This window comes from Psammomys obesus, unplaced genomic scaffold (genome assembly GCF_907164565.1).
Source record: "Psammomys obesus unplaced genomic scaffold, mPsaObe1.curated_primary_1811, whole genome shotgun sequence".
Taxonomy (NCBI): domain Eukaryota; kingdom Metazoa; phylum Chordata; class Mammalia; order Rodentia; family Muridae; genus Psammomys; species Psammomys obesus.
The window spans coordinates 15,454,103-15,478,165 of NW_026596109.1; the positions used below are offsets into that span (position 1 = coordinate 15,454,103).

Genomic DNA, 24,063 nt, shown 5'->3' on the forward strand with positions numbered 1-24,063 from the left:
CATATTTTCATAAACTTAAAAGGCATACTTTATTATTTCATACTAACAAAATTACATTCGTAATAATACTTCTCTTGAGTTCACCATGCACTTTCTGCCAGGTACTAAATGCAGCAAATTGCAGTTTAAAGCAGAACCACCACTGACCAATGCTCTCCCTTCAAGGAGCTTATACATCAAATACCACTTCCTAGTATTTCCAAGTCAGTTCTTAGCAAAGCAATACTAACTAAAAACTTCGCCCTCTAGGCTCTACACCTTTTCCACGGTGCATACACCCACCACCCCACACACATGCACACACACAGACAATATTAGTAAGTTCACTTTTTTAAAAAAGTAAAAATTCAGTCAAAACCTGGGAACACTGTGTTGTGCTCAATGACTAGCACTGCAATATCAGAAACTATTTATACCTTTAATTTCCTCTTCAAAGTACACTAAAGATGGGGGAACGCCCACAGGTAAAACAAGAGGCTTTATAAGCTGGGAGCTACTTACGGTCGGCAGCTTTTCACGAGTGTTTTGAGAACATTTTCTACAGAACTGGAGAAGAAAAAGGCATTTGACAAATTACATTGAGGTATTTAAATAACATAGTTAGTTCTACAACCTATATCTCAAAGATACAAACATAAGTTTTGATAGTATCTGTTTACATGTAATTACTAAACCTTTTCTTTGCTGTAGACAGAATTACAAGGATTTTCTACTAGACTTCTTAAGTCTTTTTTCTCTGCCCTCATTTTACTCATTTTCCCCCAATAAATAAATCAGAGAAAAACACTGTACTAGAAAAAAGCTAAACCCCTTTTCAATCTTTACAAAGTAGGTAACAAACACACATAAAGTAAGCCCAATGGCTGGAAATTCTAAATAGTAATTTTTATTATAGTGCTTTTGTATCAAAATATAAACTGTGATATAATGAAATACAGTATGCTTCTATCAGCACTGGTAGAGTTTTGTTAATCAACTTTTAAAGAGTTCTTTAGCCCTCCAAGGCACTTTACTGCTAGTAACAATTATCAAAAACTGCAGCTGTTCTGTTTTAACAGCTACTCATAAAATTAGGTGAGCAAGTAAAAAACTCACATGAAAAAAGGACATGGATACTGGTTCAAATACATGACCAAAACAGAATATTTAAGATATCAATTAGACTACAGTCAAAACTAGTCAAAACCACGAACAAAACAAAGGGGTACCATGAACTGAAATTTAAAATGAATCTGTGACTACTTACAGTATAATAAATACAAACAGAAACACAAAAATGTTCAAAAATTCAAGGGCAGGACAGAGGCGTTAATGCTTTAGACATGTTATCATTAAACCTTTTGAAATTCTTCAAGTCCAGAGGTCTGACCAATTTTCCTGGAAGCTTAAGAACTGCACTATAAGGAAATTCCAAGGAACAGCACAAAACAAACTTAGCACAAGAAGCCAATACATAATGTAGCTGCAACCTAGAAAGAAAACTGCCATCTTGTTATTAACTAATTCCTGTAAGCATCCTCTTTCTCTTTCAAACTCTGGGGTGGGCATCAGGAAGTAATTCACAAGGTGGCTTTTACACTAAAAAACAGGAGCCACATCAGGAAACATTGTTTTAATGCCCAGATCAGAACAATGTTCTTCTCTCTCTCTCTTTCTCTCTCTCTCTCTCTCTCTCTCTCTCTCTCTCTCACACACACACACACACACACACACACACACACACACACAATTAAGAAACTCGTTAACTGATCATCTAAGTTTGCCTAGTGAAAAAAGAAAGAGTGGGGATAAGCTTTTCTCTAATTACATTTTAAGCTCCCTGAAGCCTATGGCTGTACTTATTACACCAGGATAACCAATGTGCTTCTAATAAGGTTGTTCAAATCTGCAGGGATACCTACACTTCTGTTCACTTATAATAATCAATAAATCCGTTTTATCAGGGGAACAGACAGTACAGATCTTGAATCTTCTTACAGTTTGAAGAACCAGTTAGTAACAAATACAGAAAAAAAAAAATCAACATGTAGGAAGCCACCTGCTTTGGTTCAGACTTTAAAGGTGAATTCTGAAACATGAAGTGTATTTCTAAGGAAAAGGAAAAGATACATGACCCTGCCATTTCCTAATGCTTGTACTCCCATTAGTTTTCCATTGATGTTACTAGTTCAGCAGCAATTAGCTTCAGATTTTAATGTGGAAATTCTGCTATTTTTAAGTAACTTCACTACACCAAGAAAGAAACTATCCTAACATCAGAAACTATTCCAAAAAGCAAGTCATTGAAGACTGTACAGCTAACGGTTGCCTACATCCCAGAAGCAAGCACAGGAAATTAATGGTAACACCTACTCCTGTAACTTGTTGCTGAGTCAAGGGCTGTAGAGTGTGATCTCATTCACAGAGTCAATTCCAACCCCTTCTTCCACAGGAGGTCTGCATCATGGTAGTTAGGCTCTTTATCAGAAAAGGGTGCATCTCTCTAACCTGTGATATCTGTATAGTGACCTTTTGTGATTCTTGTAATCTCTCAAGATGAAGGAAACAATATTTCTGTTTAAAAATAAAATAAAAGGTTAAGGCTAGATGCTACCAGACCATATTTTATTAATTTTTAGAGGGAATGAATAATCACTACTTAAGTTTCAATTGTTGGAAATTTATATTAAACTGTTAGCTCCAACTGCTGTTTTAAAAAGGGATCTAAAGAGTGACTAATTTTGGATGAGGTTTATCACACCCTATTTGCTCTTAGAAATGGTAGCTCATTAAAAAAAAAAAAAAGTCATGGCGTACAAGTGCTTCAGTTTGAACCTAAGAGTCAGACAAATCTGAATTTGAATATCAATTCCACTGTTCCTAGAAGTATAATATTACAGCTCAGTACTTTTCATCATGACAAATAATATCTATCCTCTTATAAAGCTATTGTAAAAATTAACCGAGATAATATAAAGACAGCTGCTAGGTACCCAGAATTATTTGCTAGGCATCACAGTAAATACTATTAGCTCATACTTTGCAAATCTCATTGCACTTGTAATTTCACAGAACAAAAACTTGTGCGCATTTTGCAATTCTCCTTCCTATCAGTCATGAGTGTATGATTGAGGACATCACACATAGATGAGAAATTACTCTCTAATGATCACCTTATTTTTATGGACAAAAAGTGAATTTTTGAGCTCCTATTCCAGTTTCAGCCTCAAGTGAATTTTCCTCTCTATACTAAAACTTCCTCATAATGGCACTAATGTACGGTAATTGTATCAGGACACAACAGGAAAAATCAGCAGTTTCTGCTACCACTTATAAAGACCTTTAAATTCATGGAGGTTGTTTGTAGCCTCTTTCAAGTAACTCTCAAGATAAGATTAGCCTTTCTTTTATTTTTAAACAATTATTTATGTGTATGAGTGTTTATGTTATGTGTCTGCATCACTGCATGCCTGGTGACCATGGAGGTCAAAAGACAGTGTAAGATCCTCTCTCTGATGCTGGAGTTACATACAGATGGTTATGAGTTACCATGTATGTATTGGTAATCAACTAAATTTTTTTTTTTTTTATCTCTAGCTATCTCTCTAATCTCTTTACAGCCTGATCTCAGGGCCCCTTCCTTCTCTCCTCTCAGTCCTACCCTCATGACCCCTCACTTAATTTCCCTCTCTCTTTCTTCTCAGAGAGGGGAGGCCCCCAATGGGTACCAACCCACCCTGGTACCTCAAGTCTCAGCAGGACTAAGTGCATCCTCTGCCACTGGGGCCTGACAAGGCAGTCCTGCTAGGGGAATGGGATCCAAAGGCAGGCAACTGAGTCAGAGACACTGCCCACTCGCATTGTTAGGGACCCACATATTGACCACACTGCACATCTGTTCCATGTGCAGGCAGTCTAGGTCCAGTCCATGCGCGTTCCTTGGTTGGCGGTTCAGTCTCTGTGAGCCCAGGTTAGTTGACTCTGTAGGTCTTCTTGTGGTATCCCTGACCTCTCTAGCTCCCTATCCTTCCTCCCACTCTTTCACAAAACTCTCTGAGCTCTGCCTATTGTTTGGCTGTGCAGCTCTGCATCTGTTTCCCTCAGCTGCTGGATGTGGATGAAGCCTCTCTGAAGGCAGTTATGCTAGGCTCCTGGTCTACAAGCTTACAGTATCATTAACAGTGACAGGGTTGGCTCTCTCCCATGGGGTGGGTTGGTTGTCCCCCTCCTTCCACTGGAAGTCCCACCTGGCTACAGGAGGTGGCAACTTCAGAGGCCTTAAACCACACTGCTAGGAGTCTCAGCTAGGGTCAACCTAGCTGATGCCTAGAAGCCTCCCCTGTTCAGAGATGCAACCCCCACAGATTTGTTCTCTGCCCCAGCCTTCCCACCCCATCCCTATCACCCAACCCTGCTTTCCACACACCTGATCCCTATACCCACCCACCCTTTCCTCTCCCACCCTCCAAGATTAACTCTTAAACCCCAGAAACATGGCACATGATATAGTCAAAATAAGAATAGGCCCATAAGTAGTCACAGCTTCAAATGAACTAAAACTTCATGTATGGTTAATTCTATTTTCCTTTTTGCACATATGAACTGGGGAAAAAAAATGGTACATTTTATCTTTACCTGCCTTAAACTTCTAATATTGTTTTTTTTTTCCTCTAACCAAGTACCAATTTCTTCATGTAGAAGTCAGTTTTAGCTTCTTTGTCTAAGTCTACACAAACACACCTTTAGGCGGTCAAATATTTTCCATAGCCCATCTTTCAAAATCTAATACTGTACAGTTATACAGAAGTCATTTTTTTTTTTCATAGCCATTAAGATTATTTTAAGAGCTATAAATAAAGTATATTACCATCATGGAAGCAATGTTAGTACTAGTTTTTGATTAATAAAGTATCTCTCTACAATAAATGTTACTATTATCATCCTCCCTCTTATGTAAAATTAGCATGATTATTTATATCTTGTTTTCTGGGAAACCCCTATAGCAAAAACACAACTTTTGGCAGAAACACCATGAAGAACAGTAATGATTTACAGAATCATTACTTATTCCCTAATTCTTGAATAAAGCTAGATAGTTTAAAAGTAAATACAATGTTCCTCAAATACTGTTTTAGAAACCACTGCAAATATTATGTTAATAATCAGTGTTTACTGATAAAATAAATAGTGAAAATAACTTACATGACAGGTCATTGGGGAACTTACTTTCCTCATTTTATTATCTATTAAATTTTGGACCCAGAGGATTGATGAGTAACAAAAAGTCCAGAGTCTAGAATATGTTATTTCCATGTAGTGAATGAGGAAAGGAAGACTTAAGTAATCTTAAATATAAGACTACTAATTCAAATGGCCCTTTGTAAACCAAGTGTGGTAATGCATGCCTGTGATCCAAGTCCTAGAGAAGCAGAGCAGGAGTTCCTTGAGTTTGAGGCCAGCCTGGGCTATGGAGCAAACTCTGTCTCAAAAAACAAGGCAACAAACGCAAATGACACTTTGTTGAATCAGTACAGACAGCCAGGCTAGTGGACCTCAGTGGTACAATACTGCCTACTAGTCAAGGCCCTACGCCCCTTCACTAACAGCCACAAACGGGAGTGGGATAGAAACACTGACGGTCAAAGACAAGTAACAGGCCAGGCCTGGTGGCAGGACTTCTGGGGGCTGGAAGCTAGCCTAGGCTGCACAGCAAGAGCCTGCTCCCTCCCTCTCAAATAATAATAATAATAATAATAATAATAATAATAATAATAATAATAATAATAATAAAAGCAATATAACAAAATTTTCCTAGAGGCATATTACTATGAAAAATAGACTATACAACTTCATGGCAGCCTTAAAATATATAAAGAAAAATATATAAAATTGATTTTTTAAAAGGACATTAAATTAGAAGGAGACACGGGGAGGTGGAGTCAGAAAGGAAAAGAAAACGTGAATGAGTTCAAAACACTCTGTATATAGGGCCAGGTGTGGTAGAAGAGGCCTTTATTTCTAGTATTCAGGAAGCAGAGAAAGATAGACCAGTGTGAGTAGAGGCTGACCTGGTCTACACAGTGAGCTCCAGGCCAGTCAAGATTATATAGTAAGACCCTGTCTCAAAAAATCAGGGGCTGGAGAGATGGCTCAGTAGTTAAGAGCACTGGTTGATCTTCCAAAGGACCCACATTTATTTCATAGCACCCACATGGCAGCTCACACATGTCTGCAACTACAGTTCCAGGGTTTCTGACACCCTCATACAGACATACATGCAGACAAGAGACCAGTGGGCATACAATAAAAATAAATTATAAATTATTTCTAAACCCAAGCCTTTTATTAGCAGAAATAACCTATATTACACTCTGTATTTCTTTTTTTTTCTTTTTATTATTAGTTACATTTTGTTAACTCTGTATCCCAGCTGTATCCCGCTCCCTCATTCCCTCCCAATCATTACTATCATGCAATATGCCACTCTGAGTATATGGAACATTGCTTTTTGTTTGATTTTAAGTGTTTCTCTGTGCAGCTCTGGTTGTCCTGGAACTCGTTCTGTAGACCATCTCTCAAACTCGGAGCTCCCCCTGCCTCTGCCTCACGACTGCTGGGACTAAAGACATGCACCAACATCACCAGGCTGGGAACATTGTTTTATGAAATAAAACCATAACCAAAAATATCTTGTATGTTTGTTTCTGAAATAAACAGTATACAAATTTGTATGTTTCTAGTGTCAAGCTTACAAATAAGTTCTTTACAATTCTGTATTTTGTACTAAATTAAAAACCCTACCAGGCCACACAAGGCACTGCATTTCTTTAGTCCCAGTACCCAGGAGGTAGGCAGTTTTCTGTGAATTTAAACCAGCCTGTTCTACATAGTGAGTTCTTGAACAGACCGGGCAACATACAGGCCTTGTCTTAAAACAAACAAACAAACAAACAAACCTCTACCAAATTACCAAGAATCTCAGCACTTGGAAGTCTTGAGATATAAGGGAAGGAAGGAGAAGAGAGGAAAAACTGTTATCTTTGCCCTAAACAGGACCAACTTTTAAAACAGAATGAAGAACACAGCGCTCTAAGCAGTGGTTTCCGTAAGAACGAATATGCGAGGCACAGAGAGTTGAGAAAAGAATCAATTCTGATTATAAAAAGTCATCTAAAAATAGTAGAGAACAGGCTGTCAAACGACTAAGTTGGTTCAAATGTGTCAAAAGAATTTAAGGTAGAAATACTGGAAACAAAATATCGATTCTAAGAAAGTAAGTCATAAAATGGGTCCTTATAAGTTAAAGAGTGTTAAATTTAACGTTTGTAAAAAGAAAAAAGTAATAAGCTTATTTCTTGACTATAAAAATATAAGCACAGCTTGGAGTATCAGTGTGCTAAAACAGTGTTAAACAGAAAAGCAGTAACTGTCAAAACTGTTCCCTTGTAGAAATTCAGCAGACTGGGAAGTGCAGGGAGGAACAAGGAGCTCCAGAGACCACGGCAAGCACTGCGGTGTGACTTGCCAGCTTCTCTAGCAAGAGCCAAAGAGTGGTGTTCAACTCAAGGCAAGCAGAAGGGAAGAGGTCCAAGAACTAAAAAGGTATTTCTAAACTGAATTTATAGTTTTTATATTATTGTTTTGTTTTGGAGACAGATGTCTCCCCAGCACTGGGATAAAAGTGGTGTAATATACACCCAGCTGTTCAAAACTTAATATCCTAAAAAGTAACAAAGTACCAAATCAATGATACACTTTACAATGAATTCCCTGAAAGTACAGGTATACAACCCTATATGTCAATCACTCTAGCTTACTGGTTCAATATATGTCACCTTTCTAAGAACATAAATTTAGTCTGATGCTTATATGGAGAAAATCTACTGCTTGGAAAAAGCACTACCTAATAAACCTAATAAAGATAGGAATATATAAAACAAAACAAAACAAGCCTTAAACTTACACAAATACCTCACACACTTTATCTCAGAGCTTTTTTTTTTTTTTTACATGAAAGGATGCCTAACGTGAAATGAAGACGTGACCACAGCTTATGGGCTAGAATAAGCTATTCTTACAGAATCAAAAACAGGAAAAAGAAAGCATGATTAATCAAAGCAAAAGACTGCTGGGTGGTGGCACATGTCTTCAGTTATGGAGAGGCAGAGGCAAAGTAGAAATGCTGTGAGTATTTGAACGACATACGGAAAACATAGGGTGGGCTAGAACGTAGGTATTGTTGTGTATGAACATGCGTGAGTGTTTGCCAGGGGTGGGGCGTCATTTAAACCTAGCACTTCACAGATGCTAAGAATACGCTTCACCAGAATAATCTCTGGTCTGACTGGGCATTTTAAATGACTTTTAAAAATATTTACTTTTATTATTTTTAAATTATGTGTATGTCTGGGGATAGGAGTGGGCACATGTGTAAGGGCAGGTGCCTATGGAGACATTCAATCTCCCTGGATATGGAGTTACAGGTCACTGTCCAAAATGGATGCTGGGAACCAAACTTGGGTTTTCTGCAAAGAGCAGTATGCATTCTTCATTCCTGAGCCATCTCCCCAGCACACCATAGGGCTCTTTTAAAGGATAATGACTGGGGAGAACCTAAGCAAGCTTTAGTGGTCAAAAACCAGGTATGTAAAATATCCTACAATTTGTATACTGGCAAGATAATGAAAAATTTAAGAACCTAGGTATGGTGGCACACTCCTATAATTCCAGCACTGAGAAAAAAGATATTTAAAGCAGCTGATTTCTTTTCCAATAGCTGATTTCTTTTCTGAATAGCCAGTGGAATATCTAAAAGTCTTAAAACAATGTTTTGTTGTTGCTGTTGTTTTTAAAGACAGGTTTTTGCTTTGTATCCCTGGATGGCTTTCTACTTATTATACGCCCAAGCTGGCCTCAAATTTACAGCAAACCTCATGCTCAGCCTCTTGAGTGCTAGAGTTAACTGCATGAACAATCATATTCAGTTTAAGAGTTTTATAAAAAAATCTTTAAAGCGGCATTTGGTAGAGACACAAAATCATGGCAGGCTGAGGATGTAGTTTAGGTTTTAAGAGCACCTGACTAGCAGGCACAAGGCCCTAGGTTCAGTCTCCAGCCACTCTCACACACCCTGGTACACAAGCTTCATGCTGCTGGCACTATTCTACAGCATAAAATGAAATGCAGCACATCCACACAGAACTATACACAGACTAACACTAGAGCAATGGCGGCAAATGATCTTGAGCTCAAGGCCAGCCTTAGTTCCAGAGTGAATCTGAGAGCCTATCAGGAAAAGACAACACTAAACAAGACATGGATGACTTTTATTTTTTAATAGCTATTGTTGAGACAGGGTCTCCAGATATCCCTGGCTGCCTAGAACTCATGTAGACCAGGCTGACCTGAACTAGGAGATCTGCCTGTGATACCAGCTATATAGTATTGCTTCGAGCACTGAATGCCAGGTTTCAATTTTACTGATGCTCTCCAAGAAGCCTACTGAATACATTCTCTATGGCTTCACTTATCTTCACTGGTCACCCTTCGCCTCTGCAACATGTCTGTTGTGGTGTCCTTTATTCTAAGCCTTAACATTTATTTCAGTGAAAAGGTTCCTTTCCTTACCTGTCTTTATCTCTTTATTTTTATTTTTGTTTTTTGAGATGAGTCTCCTTTATAGCTCAGTTTTCCTGAAATTAATTCATGTTGACTGGGCTGGCCTCTAATTCATATAGATCCACTTGCCTCTGAATCCTGAGTGCTAGGATTAAGAATATGCATCATCATGCCTGGTTTTATAATTTTTTAATCCGTGTTTGGCCTACATGTAAGTATACACGTGCATAGGGTCCAAAAAGGCTAGAAGAGGGTGTGAGCTCCCCTGGAGCCAGTTATAAGAAATTGTGAGCTGCCATGTGGATGGTGGGAAGCTAGCTCAGATCTTCTGTAGCCATCTTTCCTGTCCTTATATTTCTTGTATAAAATGTTAGATCTTTTTTTAAAATCCAAACAAATTCATGTTAAATAAAGGTGAAATCTAGTATATCATATATATGTATAAATATACATATATACCTGTGTGTGTATATATATACACAGACACACACAGAGACAGACAGACAGACACATGCACACATGATTCCACTGAGACAGGATTTCTCTGGATAGCCCAGGCTGTCCTAGACTAACTTCATATCCCAGTCTGGCCTCAAACTCAGAGGTCTACTTGCCTCTGCCTCCACAAGTGGAAGGATTAAAGGCATGCGTCATCATTCCTGGCTCGAGTATGTTTTGTTGTAATGGCATCTGTATATCTGAAACCATTTTATAACAATTCCCTTTTAAAATTAAAGACCTACTTATATTTTATTTTTGTGGATGTGTTCATGACGTGGTAGTAGGCTATGTGTCATGGTGTGTGTGAGGAGTCAGAGACAACTCTGGAGTCAGTTTACTTCCTCCAGACAAGGTTCCTGAAATCAAACTCCAGATACTGGGCTAACATCACAGACCAAGCATCTTTACCCACTGAGACAGCCGGCCTGCCCAGAAGTACTCTTCATATTTATTTTTGTCACTGAGTATAGAAAATAAATATGGTGTTTAGCACTACATATTAAGCCTGAGGACTTGCAAGTGCTAAGCATACATTCAATTTTCACCCTTAATATTACTGATAAATATTTCTGTAAGTTAATTCCAAAAACTAGAATAAAGTACGTAGCCAATTTTAGTTTAGAGATATTGATATAAACCACTACCTCGGGCATACTGAGCATGTTCCCCACCACTGAGCCAAGAGTTCACTAGATTAACAGCATCTCTTTTAAAACAGGAGCCACCAGCTAGGCTGAAGAGATGGCTCAGAAGTTTGGAGCATTTGTTGCTCTTCCAGAGAATCTAGGCTTGATTTCCAGTGTGACCCTCCCAGACCCCCGGGAAGTGTATATCTGTCTATGAGGGCAAAGGAAACAGGGGCGTTTATATCTGGCAGGGAGTTCAGAGTATGGACAGAAATGATGACTTCCAGGACTAGCTCCAGGGAAGCAGATCAATTTTATCTGGCATAAACAAAAGTTACATAGAACTTTCAGGAGCATCTAGGGATATCCAGGGTGAGTACAGATGATTGGCTCCTGGAGGGCTAATGTACTGAGATGCCTCATTTACATAGAGAGGCATTCCACAGGAGTCTAAGGTGCTTGCTGTGCAGGTTCTTATCTGAAGAAAGGGAATTGAATCTGTAAATTTCCTAAGGACAACAAGACATTCTTTAGGTAGATGGTGTGATGATCCAGACTCCACCGACAGAGAAGAGAAACCCTGGCTGACAAAGGGAATTTTCCATTTTTCGTTGCGCTCAAGGCTTCCTGGTCATGGTAGACTGCAACCTTGGCAGCAGAGATTCCCGACATCCCAGCACTTACACAGTGGTGCACAATCATCCATAACTCCAGTTCCCTGTAATCTGACAACCCCTTCTGAGTGCTGTGGACACCAGGCATACTCATGGTGAACATATGTAGATGCAAATCTGAAGTTTTTTAAAAAAGCAATTTAAAAAAATAGCCACTGGTAGATTTTTAAAGGAGTTTTCCACAACTCCACGGAAGGTGTGCTGATACTCCAGGAATAAACATGGTAAGGATCCTATGAAGACTATGAGCTGAAACACAGGCACCAAGGACACTAGCATGAAATCTTTAGGCAAACAGCTGGCATGTCTAAAGAAGAAAGTCATGAGCATTACTGAACATCGTATGGCTTTAAAAAGAAGTGGTTTCCTTTGCACAGGTATACCTGTCCAGGCAGGAAGATGTCTATTTATAAAGCACAAGACACAATAAGAAATCACTGAAGAAAAACAAAAGAAAGAAAAGAAAAAAAAACTTCCCTACCATCCATCTACCAACAACTTTTAGAGATAAAATAATTCCAGAAGGATAAATGATCTGAACACAAATAACAGGTCACAGAAATCTATCAATCTATCAAAATGACAGTCAAAAGTTCGTGAAGTTTGCCAGTAGGAGTAGCACACACCTTTGATCCCAGTACTTAAGAAGCAGGGGTAGGTGGATCTCTGTGACTTCTAGGCTAGCCTGGGCTACAGAGCTAGTTCCAGGGAAGTCAGAGTTACACAAAGAAACATTTTTCAAAAAAAAAAAATTTATTTATTATTTGTACAGTGTTCTGCCTGCATACCAGGCACCAGACAGTTGTGAGCCACCATGTGGGAACTGGGAACTGAACTTCAGACCTTTGGAAGAACAGCCAGTGTTCTTAACCTCTGAGCCATCTCCCCACAAAGAAGCTCTTGTTAGAGGAAAAAAAATCCCTAAAGTTTCTATACAAAGGTTCAGTCCATCTAATCCATGGCATACTTCCCACAGAAAAAACACTCAAAAGGCATCTTTACAATGCTTTCACAGAAAATTGTCTTAACAGGAATTTTTTGTTGGTGGTGTGTTTGCTTGCTCTCTTAAACTTTTCTATGACCCTTTCATTAGTTTCTAGGTGCTGTGCCAACATCGTATCACTTGTTTTTCTATGTGTCAGTTATTTTTTTAAAATTTTTTTTATGTGCATTGGTGTTTGGCCTGCATATATGTCTGTGCGAAGGTGTCTGTGTGAATTCCCAAGAGCTGGCATTACAGACATTTGTCAGCTGCCATGTGGCTACTAGGCATTGAACCTGGGTCCTCTGGAAAAGCACACAAACAGTGATCTTGTCCACTGAGCCATTTCTCAGCCCAGAACGAATTTTAAAAAGCCTATTTGCACACAGTACCATTCACTTTCATAATTAATTTTAATTTGTCTATGGTTGAAATTTTTCCTTATTGTAACACAAGAAAACTCAAGGACAAAATGATCCCTGATTACTCTACCTATACCACTTGCCCAAAATCTAAGGCCTAAGTTCACAATTCCCTTTAATCCTTTTTAACTCTTCCATTTACGTAATTTCATTCTTTACCATTAAATCTATAATCTAAAAAGCTTCCAAAAAATCTGCCATTTGCAGTCATATGCAGTAAGTTCAGACTGTTGAGCTATAAGAAGCCTTAGATTCGAGACAATATCAAGATGTCTAAGACAATGAAAGAAATCAAACAAGTCTTTAAAATTTTAATTTATGAAAGAGAAAGTTAACACAGACACATAAAACAGTGCTCTTCAGGAAATCAGTACATAAGTATGACAAACCACTCTGGGTTGTAACAGAAAACAGCTAATAAAACCTAAAGAACAAGAGAGGTAGGGAAATTTTGTCTGTAATCCAATACTTGAAAGCCCAGGCAAGAGGATTACCAAGCCAAGATAGACCGGGCTACCAAGAATCCAAAGCCAGCCTGGCTACCTAACAGGAGCCTGCCTTTAAATTTTAATTATTAGGCCAAGTGGTGGTGGCGTGCACCTTTACTGCCACCACCTGGGAGGCAGAAGAAAGATGATGTCTGTGAGTTCAAGGACAGCCCAGTCTATAGAGCTAGTTCTAAGACAGACAAAGCAATAAAAAAAAGAGAGAGACAAAAAAAGTGTCTCAATAAAAACAAAACAAAAATAACAATTTTTAATTACTCAAAGTAAACTTTAATCACATATTTTAAAACATTTTAAGCCAAATCTGCAAAGACTGTGGATACTAAAGTTAGGAAGTAATCACACTAGACAAAAGCCCATTCACAGAAATGATACGTAACAGTCAAGTCTAAGATCGCTAACTAGTAGCACAAGGTGGCAAATGATCATATTATACTTTGCACATCTAAAATAAACACAAAATTTATTTTAAAAAATTAGGTTTTGAAGAATCATGATATACATGCAAGGAATCAATAATCATCAAGACAGCTATGGTTTTAAATGTTACTATGAAATGAGAAAAACCAGGGTCTGGCATTTGAATAGTTTATAAACTAAGTGAAATCAACTAGTAACACTGATACTTTGTCCAAGCATGTGAAAACCCAGCATTGGGAGGATGAGCAAGAAGACAATTCCCACGTTTGTTCTGTATACAGGTGAGAAGACCTGGTATTTTTGTAACTGTGCATAGTGAGTGCTCTGTGAAATATGCAAGGCTCATCTTACAACATTTACTTTACTTTATTAATTAAAATACATAAAATGCCAGGTTTGAGGTATGTGGTTTGTAAAAAGATGGCCCAGTGGTTAAGAGCACCTACAGCTCCTGCAGAAGACCCAGGTTCAATTTCTAGAACCCACACGATGACTTACAAAGACCTGCAGCTCCAGTTCCAAGAGATTCAATGCCCTTTTTTGGCCTCCAAAGGTTACTGAACACATGTAACTCATACAATCACACACAAACACACATACACATGAAAATAACTGCCCGCATAGCAGAAAAGGGCACAAGATCTCACATAGATGGTTATGAGCCACCATGTGGTTGCTGGGAATTAAACTGAGGACCTTTGGAAAAAACAGTATTCTTAACCTCCGAGCCATCTCTCCATCGTGAAAATAACTTTTATTTTTATTTTAAAAATTTATTTTTTTAATTTATTAAAATTTATTCACTTTGTATCCCAGCTGTAGGCTACTTCCTCATCCCCTCCCAATCCCGCCATCCCTCCCATGACCCTCACCAAGTCCACTGAAGAATGGCAGATAACCATAACATTTAATAACAGAAGAATGATCAGAAATATAGTGATGGTGATATGAGAGACATTTTGGTGGAAAAGCTTTCAGGAAGAAATACAGATTAAAATGGCTTCAAAAGGGCAAAGTCAAATTACATAGACATGAGCACATTAAGATATGTAGTTAGTTGTACAGTGGTACACATCTTTAATTGAAACACCTGGAAGGCAAAGGCAGGCAGATCTTGCTGAGTTCAAGGACAACCTGCTTTACATATATAGCGGGATCCAAACCTATGCAGAGATATGTTTTTGTTTTTTTCTCTCAAAAGCAAAAACAAAGCAGCAACAAAACAAAAGCATTTCCTTGTTTAAAATAACCCATTTTTTTCTTCGATTGTATTCAATCCCTATTGGTATAATGTTCTTATTGAATGTATACAATTTTTTCCTTGTTCATCCAAATGCTGATTCCTCTACCTCACTATCTAGTTCCAATCTAAACACTGCATTGTGATGCTTAAGCCTGTCTCAAGTTTGTGTAAACATGCCACCATTTGTTCTCTGTATTTTCAATGAAACCACAACCAGGCAGTGCTGAGCAATGGACATTGCTCATAGGTTGGACATCCTGGTTGGCAGCAGAGAACAAAGAAATGAATGGGAGGAGTCACAGAACAGAGACTGGCAGGAGAGGACTAGGAACCATGAGGAGAGATGAACTGGACCTAAGATATGACTAAAAGCAAGAACAGTGTGGGAAAATATAAATGGGAGGAAACTATGTGGGCTTGGAGGTTTAGGATGGCTTAATTATTGCCCAGCACTGTGCTCTAAATTAATTGACTAAATCCTGGGCTCTGTATGGTGTTTTGGGTATACCGCTGGATTAGGAATAACCAATGTTTAACTAGAAGATGAATTAATATTAAATATTAATGATCATCAACAAATGGCACCCAGTGTGGGGCAGAATTTACAGTAATCTAGCAAGAACTTAAATAGAAAGTAATACTACAGAGCAATTTCTTCGTTCTCTTCCTTAAAAACAAAGCAAAGGCAGATCCTAAACTAGGAGCTCACAGGTTCCTGATCACAGACTCCCCACCAAACAAAGGCCTCCAGCAGGCACCAGAAAAACAAAAATTGATACAGGCAAACCCCAGAGAAACAGTTTCTTTAGGTAGAGAAAAAAGTGGCTCTTTGACAAGGATGCTTTTCAAAACCAGACTTTGCTAGCCAAGGCAGAAAGCAAAATCCCTTTGAGAAGGGGTTCTTTTTTTTTTTTTTTTTAAGATTTATTTATTATTTATACAACATTCTGACTGCATACCAAATCTTACTATAGATGGTTATGAGCCACCATGTGGTTGCTGGGAATTGAACTCTCGGGACCTTTGGAAGAACAGTGAGTGTTCTTAACCTCTGAGCCATGTTTCCAGCCCTGAAAAGGGGTTCTTGCCAGTCTGAGAAACAAACATTTGTGGACCCAATAACTCCCCAGAGCGAGGAAGGGGTCAGGATCCAGTGAGGGAGGCAGAAAAAACACCTCTTCCTGGAAGGAGCCAAGAGTGAGACTGAAAAACCTCAAGCATCTTGAACTGGTAAGGTCTAGAAGGGTAGCTAGCTCTAAGAAAATAAAGTCCTTAGGAAGAGGTTTAGAGATTAAAGAAGATTATTCTCAATGTTGAAAATGGAGGAAGACACGATGACACAGTGCTTCTGGATTCCATTTGAGTTTGTTTCTCTTAGCATAAAAATAATTTTTTTCACTAAAGATTACTGTCTCTCTTTGGGAGAGAGTAGGATAAGACAGATTTGGAGAAAGAAGAGACTGAGAAAATAGATGATAAATTAAAGTCCATAGAACAGAGGTTGGGGGAAATCTCTAAATCAAAATAGAGCGCCTTCAGGGAAATCCAATCTGGAAGTGACAATAACACCAAAAAAGGAGTTCCAGATTTAAAAAAAAAAGTCCACAGAGTCTTGAAAATATTGCAAAATGGCAGTCCACTAAGATGCTGGAGATAGAGTCTCCAGCTATAGGCCAGCTTGGTCAGACTGGATATTGTGTGTGTATTGTCAAGGTTCAATTACAAGAAGAAGGTCTATATGCTAAAGTAGAAATGCAGTTCCTGTTTAGTGTTGTCTTGAAACAAGGTCTTACAGTGGCTGGTGTGCTCCATTTTACAGAGTTTGGAGAACTGAAATACATGCACCATGCCATAGATTCATATATAGATTTCCAGTGGGCCTTAAATTCTGGAGAGCATGATCCTAAGGTTACACATTTGTTAGAGATGGCAAATGTTTTGGAGATGCCCTTGCAAATTGGGGCTGATAGTGTTTCAGCATTGATATCCATTGGAATACAACAATATTTTTGAAAATATGGCATAGAAAGTGTTACAGGTATATCTTTCAATCTTACAGGATGGAAAATTGTAGAGAAATCTAACAGGACTTTAAAGAAAATACACATAGAACAGAAGGGGAATATAATACCTCCCCCCAAAATGGATTAAATGATTTATCAATTTTAAAATGCTTAAATGAAATAAGCAGCACACCTGCTAAGACACAGAATTTAGACAGGACTGCTGAATTAGGCCCTAATTCTAAAATGGAGAGCAGGGACTGTGTTAAGCTGGGGAAGGAGTTCCATCAGAACTAATAAAAATCAGATATGAAACCTAAAGAGGTTGGCCACACACAAGAAAAGAGAAGTCAAGAATACTAAACAGAACAGGTAACATAAATTACTGATCCTATCACATGGGAACAACTCTGAAACTGACTGAGATATAAAAACATCTCCAGTCAGAACTTCAACAATACATGGCAAATAAAATCCTTGACAACAATATACTCAAAACTTATTATGCCATTCTTTCAAATGGCATAGATAAAATTATATTTTTAGGGCTGTATAATGCTTGTGAGAAATTATGTTTTCAGAACAAAAGGACAGGAGACGCTGGATCAAACCTGACAGGATTCATCCTTCCAGCATGCTGAGACGTTGACACATCTGTTCCAGCATCTTGCATGTTCCAGCATTCTGTTTTAATTGCTGTTTCTCATCACAGTCTGCTCCCCAAAAGAGCTTTAGAGAAAGCTACTAATCTCAACTGGTACAGCATTTTAGACTGCTCCAAATAGGACTTCTATCAAGCCTATAATTTCTCAACATTCAAAGACTTGACCACAAATGTTAATGCTTGCTTAATTAACCATTTCCCCGCAATTCCCTTTGGGCTGCCTAACAAGATTTCTACATGTCCAAAAAAATCAGCTAGAAGAAATCCATAAGAATGATGTCCAATATCCCTTAAAAGGGGTTAGGTGGGTTTTTAGTTATTTTCTGGGGCTATGAATGTTTGTCACTGGGAGATGGTTATAAGTTATTAATGATCTTATTCAAAGAGAAAATAAGGTTACAATATTAGGTAATGCAAGTTAATTATTAATCACCTTATAGTCGTGATAGACAATAATCTAATTTTTCACAAGTGTTTACAACCTCAGCTTAACAGATAGATATGATTCTTTAGACAGGTAGATTATAAGATAGGTATAACTCTTCAAAAACCTCAGAGAACTACAGAATATGGCATTTAAAAATGTTTTTATTATTTTAAAGATTTTTTGACAATGAGACAGGTCATCTCCTGGCAACACCTAGCCTACCTCAAAGATGAAGAACATCAAAGAAACTCCATATGGCGATGGCTTCAAATGTGGCAAACCAGCCACCTGGCCAAAAAGAAAATGCCCTTGCTTCATGACAAAGAGAAGTCTGCCAAAAATGGGCAAGCTCAAATGCAGGCCAAGTTGACTGCCAAACTGCCAAGAGAGCGTATGTCCTAAATAGTTCCTGCTTCATACATTATGTCTGCCAAATAACTGGGCCAGAAGGCTGAAGAATGTTCCAATGTTATAGAGAGTTTTGGATGACTGTTCAGGCAGCAAACTATCTCTGTCAAATTTTTTTTGTTACTTTTTGGAAGCTGCTAACACGCACTTCCTATTTACTCAAGTAATGTAATTTTATTCCTTCTCAAGTCTCTGGTGAAGTTGAAGAACAAATAGTTATAGTTCCACAATTAAGCTTTTAAGTTGTTTAGAATTTAAGACAATGTGTTTATATAGGTAATACCAATAAGGATAAAAATTAATTATAGAAAAAAATTAATTATAGAACTAATCAAATACTTTCTCCTAAGTTGTCAAATGCACTTGGCTGGACATTGCACATGTAAATCTTACCTAATAGTTTTCATAACTGTTTTATAATTAATTGTATTGAAAGAAAAAGAGCCTTTTATTGAACTTAAAGATGGAATTGTTGGCATAATATACTTGTGGAATAAATACAATTTATCCTTGTTCATTCAAATGCTTATTTCTCTATCTCACTATCTGGTTCCAATCTGGACACTGCATTGTCAAGTGTGTGTAAACATGCCATCATTTGTTCTATTTGCCAATAAAAACCACCAAGCCAGTGCAGAGCAATGGAGAGACTATGGTGGGACATCGTATTCTGGAGGGAAGGAGAAAGGAGTAAGAGGAGAGATCCAAGAAGAGAGGACCAGGAAACATCAGGAGAAATGAACCAGACCTAAGATATGAATAAAAAGGAAGTATAATATGGAAAATCTAAATGGGAGGAAGCTATGGGGGCTTGGAGGTTTAGGATGGAGTAATTACTCTCCAGCTCTAGGTTAATTAAATAAACCCTAGTCTCTGTGTGGTGATTTGGGTATACAGCTGGTTTAGGAATAACCACTGTTTAACTAAAAGATAAATCGATATTAATTATTAATAATCATCAACAAATCCCCTAAAATATACAAGTGGCCCCAAAGAAAGACTTTAATACTTACTTAGGAAATGAATTCAATCCCAGGTGTTCTGTCTTAGAATATAATATTCTTTCCACCATGTCATAAAGTGGTTTCCAAGGTAACTCTAAATCATCTCTTGAAAGAAGTTCCTTTTTCCTAATTAAAAGAAGAAATATACACAATTATTTATAGTTGCATGGTTATCAAGTATACTAAGCAGAGAGCACAGCCAATCAAGTGTGTTTTGCCTGTCTCTGCCCAAAGCCACTGACTGGTAGAATGAGCACTAAGGAAGAACTTTAGAACTCCTCAACACCAAGCACTACCTTTTAAAAAGAGCATCTAAACTATGCCACCATTACCTTAGATGACTATCATACTTTAGTTTTTTTTTTTAATTTATTTTATGTGTATGAGTATTTTGCATGTATGTGTGTGTATGTACATATACCACATGCATGCCTGGTGCTCTCAAAGATCAAAGAAGGCATGGGATGCCCTAGAAATGGAATTAGAATAGTTATGAACTATCATGCAAGTTCTGGGAACTAAATCTGCAAAAGCAACAAATGCTCCCATCCATTACTGATGTATCTCTCCAACTCGTAATTTCATGCTTTGCTATACCACGTGTATAAGCACTTAATGTTTTTAGCCTTCATTGAGTACAAGAATAGTTTATACCCCATGGAGCAAATAATTAGCATAAATAAAAAAACCTAACCATCTACAGTTGAGCATGTACAACTAAAAGCTTCACAGAAAAAAAAAATATTTTTTAAAAAATCAAAACATAAAATTAAACTTTGGGTAACTGTTCTGTTCTTTTCTCAAAATTCATTCTGATCCATTAAAGCTTTAAAAACAAAACAAAACAAACAAAAACTCTGCAGGAATAACAGAAAGTAGACTTACTTTAATAAGTTGATCAAGAGACGGGCAAATCCCTGCATCATGCTGATTTCTAGTTTTGGAATTGATACCAGCTCATACAATAACTTAATAAAAAGAACATGATCTTCTTTGCTAAATTTTCTCCCATAAAGTCGGATATACCTGCGAAAGGAAAACAAAGCTGTTAAGAACAAGTCCTGTCACTAATGTTCTTTATCCCCATAATCCCAGCATAAAAGGCAGAGGCAATTATCAAAAGTTCACAGCCAGTCTGATTTACACAGTGAGTTCCAGACCAGCCAAAGGCTGCACAGTGACACCCACTCTCAAAAAATAAACAATGATCAAAAATAAACGAGTTGTTTATCTCAAAAGTATACATACTCAATTTTTGACTTAAAAAAAAAAAAACATATGGTCAAAAGCTCTGACAATAAGCAAGCTTAACAGTAAAGAGAGCACTTATGTCTCTTGCTCTCTGTTTTAGACAGGGTGTTACTATAGAGCCCTAGATGGCCTGAAACTCACCATTTAGATCAGGCTGGCCTCAAACTCAGAGATGTACTCTGAGAGCCAAAGTCTTAGTGTTTTAAGTTTTAATTACCATGCCTAAGAGATCCACAACACAAAAATGCCTCTCACCTGTAAGCCCCTTACCCAAGGACAGATACTCCCTGAGATGCTAAAGGCTACTATTCATGTAAGATAACTGAGGATCCAGACTGCCTCCATCTTAGGCTTCAAAACCATCTTATAGTAAAGACAAATGAAGTTTATTTCTGTTTCTCAAGGATTGGGCTATTCCTTACCTGTAACCCTAACTACAAATGATTCTGTACTGCCTATTCCAGGAATGGCAACCATGGCATTGTTTCCAAAGTTGTTTATAACCATCTTGCAATGCTAACCTTGTTTTAAAGAGGTTGTTATGGCTACCTTGATAATGTACACCTAGCAACCATGTCTTTGTTTCAGGAAATCATTATGACTAACTTTTTATGCTTATGTTCTGTTCCTGTAACCCTGCCTATTTTCCCTGCCAAATCCCCCATTTTGGGAACCTCCTACCCCTAATCTATAAAAGCCTTATCTTCCTCACATCCAATGCCTTAGGGGGAGATAGCCTGTATAGCCAAAAAGAAAGGCTTGCCTTTTTTATTTTTATTTTTAATTTGGCCATGATGATCTGGGTCAATGGTTTTTCTCCTCCCATCTTTAGGGCTAACATAACAAGACACCCCAGCACTCAGGGAGGCAGAGCCAGGTGGATTGTTGTGAGTGCAAGGCCAGCCTGGTCTCCAAAGCAAGTCCACAACAGCCAAGGCTACACAGAGAAACCTTGTCTCAAAAAAACAAAAAAAACAAAAAAAAAAAAAAAAAGAAGAAAAAGAAAGAAAGAAAAAGAAAAAGAAAAACCAACCCCAAACCAGAACAAGCCACATTTCCACTTCCCTAAACAAGTTTGGTTTGCCAGATGCGTCTGAACACAGAAAGGAAGTATGTCAGAATATATGCTTGCCCCTGAATAAAGGTTGGATGTTCACCGCCTTGTGAGCTTGCCTTTGTAAGGAAGCACATGGCCATTGCAAGTGGGCTGTCTTTAGGAACTCCAGCCCTACCACGGTGGCAAGCCTCAGTTGTTCTCCATGACACCTTCGTATCTTTAAAACCAACACCACCTGGTTGCCTCTTATATTACAAAGCTTAGCTGCCAGTGCAAGGCATGGTTTTGTTTTTTGTTTTTTGTTTTTTGTTAAAGATTCATTTATTTATTATTTATACCGTGTTTTGACAGCATGTATGCCTCTAGGCCAGAAGAGGGCACCAGATCTCATTATAGATGGTTGTGACCCTTAGATGTGTTTGCTCAAATTGAACTCAGGATCTTAGGAAAAGCAGCCAGTGCTCTTAACCTTTGAGCCATCTCTCCGGCCCCCCCAGGTATGTTCTTATATATGATCACAGGATATAGATAGTATAAAACTGTATACTTTAATACATTATTAAATAAGCATTGTCTGTAAATCTTTCATAAACCTTGTTTTCAGAACAGGAATTATTTAAAAATCCATCCTAATTCAAAATACCCTGGAGACCTGTTGTTGCCTCCTTGGTTGCTTTATACTATATGGTCACCTTTAATCAAGATGATGGTGAAGTCACTGGACATTCACACTCTCCAACCCTAGCAAAGATGGCTGCCTGACGGGGACAACAGCTGAGGGGGCAGCAAGCCACTTATATCACAAGGTGGCGTGACTCCACATGATTCCTTTAAGATCACCTATGCAGCCAGGCATACACCTGTAATCCCAGCGGAGGTAGAAGCAGAGGCAGGCGGATCTCTGTGAGTTAGAGGCCAGCATGGTCCACAAAGCAAGTCCAGGACAACCACAGAGAAACCCTGTCTCCAAAAACCAAAAACCATTACCTACGTATAGATTCCTAACTATCAACCCCATGAGTTTTACACTAACTTTTTCCCACAGAATTTTATTTTTTAAAGCTGTTCTGCTTTGCTCTCTTTTTCCTGTTATAGAATCAGGGGGCTCAACTGACACAAGACATAGAGGAAACTTTTAATAAAATATGCTTGGGTCTAGGGAAAGGAGAGCTAACTCTACAGCTGGATTCAGGCAGGGGAGTGACATCTTACTTCTTGCCCTGGATGACTCATGGCCATTTTCTGAGAACCCCAGAATAGACTTGGCCAGAGCCCATCATCCTAGCCAGTACTTAACTAATTAAAACTTGCTTCAAATTTGCTCAAAATCATAGTAGTGGTCTTCTCACCCGGTAAGATCAACACAAGCGGCCTCGGTTTCCCTGGTGCCAGGGTTAAAAGTGTGAGCACCACATTCAGCCAAGGTGTACCTTTTTAGACACCAGAATTACGGTATATTTAAACAGTAAGAAATAACCAGTTCCAAAATTATTTACAAATTACTAGCTATGTAAAGACCTAAACCACTTTGATGAGGACTATGGCAGTCATAAAAATACTTTAAAAAGAGAGAGAGAAAGAGGGCAAGGCAGTGGTGGCTCACCCCTTTAAGCACTTGGGTAGCAGTGGTTCAAGATCAGCCTGGTCTAAAGATTGAGTTCTAGGGCAGCCAAGGATACACTGAGAAACCCTGTTTCACAAAAGACAAGAGACTGAGACAGGCTCTACTCCCATTGGCTAAAATAAAATTAAACTTAAGTCTACCTCTCAAAATTAGCTAAAGTACTTCCTTACCTTCCAGAAAGACCTTAAAATTCTTGGTCTATTAAGAGTATTTCCTTTTGGTCAAGGTGGATTACATAGTGAGTTCCAAGACAGTAAGGAAACATTTAAAGTAAGACCTTGTCTCAAGGGGGGAGAGGAGGAGAAAGACTGAATGAATGAAATAATAAAAAGATGATCCCCTTTTACTTTCTCGGGTTATTTTAAATTTATTCAGTTCTTTTTTTTTGTCATTTCGAAGGTAGAATGCCATTGTCTTCCCCACTTTCATTCAATCAGAATGTAGAAGAGAAAGAGGAATGAGGCCTGAGATTTCTCTATTTTGTTTCTAAATCATCTATACTGGTCAAGCAAGTGGATACATGGCAATAACATATAAAGATTGTAAAATCAGGCATGCTAATACACACCAGGAAAATTCCAAGTTCTAGGCCTGTTGGACTTTGTTTCAACAAGAAAAATGAAAAGACCTAAAGCCACCAGTGTGCTAAACAAG

The 24,063-nt window shown here is 38.1% G+C and overlaps 1 protein-coding gene across 1 annotated transcript in view; it reads right to left on the bottom strand.

Moving 5' to 3' along the window:
* The window catches only part of Psme4 (proteasome activator subunit 4), a 117,547-nt gene that overhangs the window by 75,092 nt on the left and 18,392 nt on the right, over window positions 1-24,063 (bottom strand). Inside the window, exons 2-4 of the mRNA XM_055628776.1 lie at window positions 20,363-20,503; window positions 19,487-19,603; window positions 502-546 (exon numbers count right to left, since the gene is read on the bottom strand). Of these exons, the coding sequence (XP_055484751.1) occupies window positions 502-546; window positions 19,487-19,603; window positions 20,363-20,503 (303 nt within the window). The remainder of the gene's footprint in view (window positions 1-501; window positions 547-19,486; window positions 19,604-20,362; window positions 20,504-24,063) is intronic.